Source organism: Vollenhovia emeryi, unplaced genomic scaffold (assembly GCF_000949405.1).
Source record: "Vollenhovia emeryi isolate VEMERY1.0 unplaced genomic scaffold, V.emery_V1.0 DF941675.1, whole genome shotgun sequence".
In the NCBI taxonomy this organism is placed as follows: Eukaryota; Metazoa; Arthropoda; class Insecta; order Hymenoptera; family Formicidae; genus Vollenhovia; species Vollenhovia emeryi.
This window is the reverse complement of record NW_011964691.1, coordinates 1-4,817: the sequence shown is the minus strand read 5'-3', so window position 1 is coordinate 4,817 and position 4,817 is coordinate 1. Positions and strand designations below refer to the sequence as shown.

The window sequence follows — 4,817 nt, the reverse complement described above, 5'->3', positions numbered from 1 at the left end:
CGGCGCGGGCGGCGAGCGCGGCAGCGAGCGCGAGCAACGGGCGACCCAAAACATAAACATAGTATCTCGCGCGTCGCTCCACCTCCCGCTCATCGATCGATTTTCTTAAATGCCTCCCGAGTCCGGCCTACCGTCTCCTGCATCCTCATTCGCTCAAACGTATAAATTTCTTTGTCGGTAACTATTGTTACTTTGTACCTCGGTACATGATATTTCTCCTTATTGTTAGTTTAACCCAATCTACCGCTATTTGCAAAGTGGCTACTTTTGCATCAGACACCCTGTATATTGCTATTTCCACATCGTGTCGCTACGAACAGAGTTACGTTACATATTTACTTAATGAATTTCAACACTTTTTTTTTATAAATAACAATAGTCGATGATTCTGAATCCTTTTGAGTTGCGACTTCAAAAATAATTAAACAGATTGGAGATTAACGACTTTGTTCTCTTATTTCTACAATATATGAAAAAAGCAAGATTAAAATCAAATTTTGAGAAAAATATTTATGTGCGTTGCAACATCTTTTTACTATTGTCGTCGTCGTCGTAGTTGTCACCATCATCATTATTGTTACTATTAGTGTTATTATTATTGTTGTATTGTTGCAGAACGAGGCAATATGGAAGCGTCATGAAAGGTATAAACGGCGACGCGTCCTTCAATATTTGTGAGACTGAAAAAATTAGCATAGAGCCTCCGTTACAGCAAGTATTCCATTACGAGAAGCAAGTACGGAGTTCAATGAGACAACGAGATTAAAAAAAAGCAAAATTCTCAAGGCGGAGTTACTTTTTCGACAGAATGGTTTTCAGCGCGATAGTGGTAACGTCGGCCTTGAAGGGTGCTATCGGCTTGATGGGCACAGGTTTATGGCTCGTACCATTGTTAATCGCAAGCCTTTCTTACTATCGTTACGATCAGTTGGATCCCGAGAGTCGACCCATTGATAAATACCCTCTTTACTCCGATTACGATTTCATCGTGATCGGGGGCGGATCGGCGGGAGCGGTGGTTACCAATCGACTCTCGGAGATACCAGACTGGAACGTGCTGTTGCTAGAGGCCGGCCCAGACGAGAACGAGATTACAGATGTGCCATCCTTGGCCGCGTACCTACAGTTAAGCAAGTTGGATTGGAAGTACAAGACTGAGGCTACAGGTAAGGCTTGCTTGGCTATGAAGGGCGGCCGTTGCAGTTGGCCCCGAGGTAAGGTTTTGGGTGGAAGCAGCAGCCTTAACTACATGCTGTATGTGCGCGGTAATAAACAAGACTACGATCATTGGGAGTCGTTGGGTAATCCCGGCTGGGGATACGACCAAGTTCTCCATTACTTCAAAAAGTCGGAGGACAATCGGAATCCATACTTGCGGAGGAGTCCCTATCACGCGACTGGCGGTTATCTAACTATTCAGGAGTCGCCGTGGAAGACGCCCTTGGTGGTCGCTTTTGTTCAAGCTGGCGTTGAAATGGGGTACGAAAACAGGGACATAAATGGCGAAAGGCAGACGGGGTTTATGATATCGCAAGGAACTATTCGCAAGGGAAGCAGATGCTCCACCGCGAAGGCTTTTCTACGGCCCGTGCGATTACGTAAGAATATTCATATAGCTATGAACAGTCACGTGACGAGAATCGTGATCGATCCGTTGACTATGCGAGCGACAGGCGTCGAGTTCGTGAGGAACGGTCACAGGCAGATAGCGAAAGCGCGCAAGGAGGTAATATTGTCAGCGGGTGCCGTCAACAGCCCTCAAATTTTGATGCTCTCGGGAATCGGACCGAAGGAGCATCTACAACACGTTGGCGTTCCTATTGTCAAAGATCTTCGGGTCGGCGATAATCTTCAGGATCATATAGGCATGGGTGGTCTGACATTCTTGATCGATAAGCCAGTCGCCATAGTTCAGGATCGCTTTCAACCCGTCCCGATGATGATGCACTACGTGGTGAACGGCAGAGGCCCCATGACGACTTTGGGTGGCGTTGAAGGTTACGCCTTCGTAAATACTAAGTATGCCAATCACTCTGCCGATTATCCGGATGTGCAGTTCCACATGGCGCCAGCCTCCATTAATTCCGACGGGGGGGCGCAAGTTCGGAAAGTTTTAGGGCTGACGGACCAAGTGTACAACACCGTCTTTCGGCCGATTAACAATCGAGATTCCTGGACCGTGATGCCTCTTTTGCTGAGGCCCAAGTCTCGCGGCACTATACGCTTGAGGAGCTCCAATCCTTTTCACAGCCCTATCATAAACGCGAATTACTTTTCCGATCCCATGGACATTGCCGTCCTGGTGGAGGGTGCGAAAATTGCGATGAAAGTCAACGAGGCGAAAGCTTTTAAACAATTTGGCTCAAGAGTTTATCGCGTCAAGTTGCCGGGATGCAGGCACCTCAAATTCGGCACCGACGCCTACTGGGAGTGTCAGATACGACACATCTCCATGACAATCTACCACCCCGTAGGCACCGCCAAGATGGGGCCGTACAGCGATCCTACCGCAGTAGTGGATCCGAGATTACGGGTTCATGGTATCGCAGGTCTTCGAGTTGTCGACGCGTCCATTATGCCAACGATAAGCAGCGGCAACACAAACGCTCCTGTCATCATGATCGGCGAGAAGGGCGCTGATCTTATTAAGCAAGATTGGTCGGTGCTACCATCATCGGCGGTTCATTGAAAGCAAGTATGACAAACGCGAGGTCAAAGGGGACTGAGAAAAAAGCGCGTTGGGTGCAACCGAAATGTATTATGTAATAGCAAAGACTTGTTTCCATTACGCGTAGAAGCGATTATTATTTCTAAAACGAGAAAGAGAAGGAGAACAAGTTGAAAGATATTCAGAAATACTTCAAGCTGTGTAATATATTATCTACGTGAGACATGTTGCAAATAATGTGTCTAATCGGCCGAACCGAACCAAACCCCGATCGTTAACCGATTGACTCGACCAATAACAATTTTCTCTCTCAACTTTGCACACGTCTGTCAACATAAATAACTTTTCATTATTCCATGCGTAAATTATTATATGCAATGTGCAATAAAAGCTAGCAATGTACGTGTATAAAGATAACATACGCTGAGATAGAGCCAGGAAGCTCACGGTATACTTGATAAATTGGATATTTATACCAGAAATGCACATAATCCGAGATTTTATCATTTATTCGTAAATCCATTTCATATAACAACAGGAATAATTCTCGCAATTTTAGAAAAACTTAATGCGAGAATGTTGTAGGAAACATAGATCGATCCGGCGAGTTTTACATTAGTAATAAAAACTAGTCCAGTTAAGAATTAAGAGTCACGAGATTAAACATAAAGATCATTAAATACGTCGTGTAAGTTTCTCAGGTATAGCAATATTGTAAAGTTTCTCAATTTTCTCATGTGCCATACGACGAGTCTAGCGTTTTCTAGCATTGAATAAGTTAACGTGTAAGTTTCATTACCTAAACGCATGTATCAATGTACTTCCATAATATTATATTACGCAAGAATAAAATAACTGATGATGTTCTTTGTTCGTGATTTTTTGAGTGAGATTATAATTTGCTACCTGTTATTTTGTTGCCTACTATTAAATAGTCAAAACTGCATTAATCTAGCTAGAGATTAATTGAGCGAGTACAAAAAAATTCTTAAGAATTGCGTTTCTCGTTGTACATTGTACGATTGTAAAATAAATAATGTTACTGTAGAAAAGAAATAAAGTTCTCTTCTTCTATTCTTATTGTGATCCTCTCCTTTCTCGAACGTTACGATCAAACGTTTCTTGACGTCTATAATAAAAATTTTTATTGCCTTAGTCCCGATTTTATTGCTCCAGCCGTTTAGCAAAAAATCACTTTTATGCTACCTTTCGAAAAAGTTAGAATACCTATTACAAAAAAATAATAATATGAAAAAAACACTTATACTATAATTTAGTGCTAATTATGTGCTTTTAATATGTACTAGTTTAATTTCGGTGCGCCATCCCTGACACTGAAAAACAACCCCAGAGTGTATTTCGTTCAAGAGAAAAGTACCAAAAAGAATATCGATTTTGGAAATATTTCGATCGTAATATACTTGGTAAGTTTATTGCTTACAAAATACATATTAACCGATTTTATTGCTCCACTCTCATTTCCGGAAAACGAAAGTAAAGAGCACAAGACTAAATATTCTAAAAACCAGCTATGCAGATTTTGCTATTAAATTAATTCTAGAATTATGTGCTCTTAAGGATGTATGTTACTTAAGTTAAAATAGAGGGAAAAAGCTGAAATTTACAGAAGTTGTGCATTTATATACCATGAAAACCTGTGATAAATTTTGGATCAATTGACTGATTCGTTTTCAAGTTATTAATTTTTTAAAATTTTATGTGCGTTCCAGACAACACGCTGTCCAAAATATAAATATAGGGTACCTTTTATAAGACGTCTTATGATGTTACGTGTACAAGATGTCTTAATGATATCTGTAAAATGTCTTATATTCCGATTTTAAACAACATATTGTTTGGAGATTGACAGGTTATGAAACATTTTTCTGTCTATATGCAGATTATATATGTCAGATTTTTGTTTTTAGCAGTTGGATTCATGGCAAATTCCCAGCCAAAAGTTTTTAACCGCTATTAAGAATATTTATAAATACGCTGTCAATAATTATAAAAAGAGGTTGAAGTTATTTAAATCAGTAAAATTAACATCTTTGTTATAATATTCAATAATAGCCAGCCGTTAAATTATGCATACAACCGATATATATTGAATTTTTAAGATTACTGTATTTTTTGCTGGGAAGGTATA

At 40.5% G+C, this 4,817-nt stretch overlaps 1 protein-coding gene across 1 annotated transcript; it reads left to right on the top strand.

Moving 5' to 3' along the window:
- Positions 1-252: 252 nt before the first annotated feature.
- On the top strand, positions 253-3,937 carry LOC105570863 (glucose dehydrogenase [FAD, quinone]-like). Its single transcript, XM_012028313.1, has one exon. The coding sequence runs from the start codon at positions 809-811 to the stop codon at positions 2,687-2,689; it is 1,881 nt and encodes a 626-aa protein (XP_011883703.1). The 5' UTR covers positions 253-808; the 3' UTR covers positions 2,690-3,937.
- The last annotated feature ends 880 nt before the right edge of the window (positions 3,938-4,817 follow it).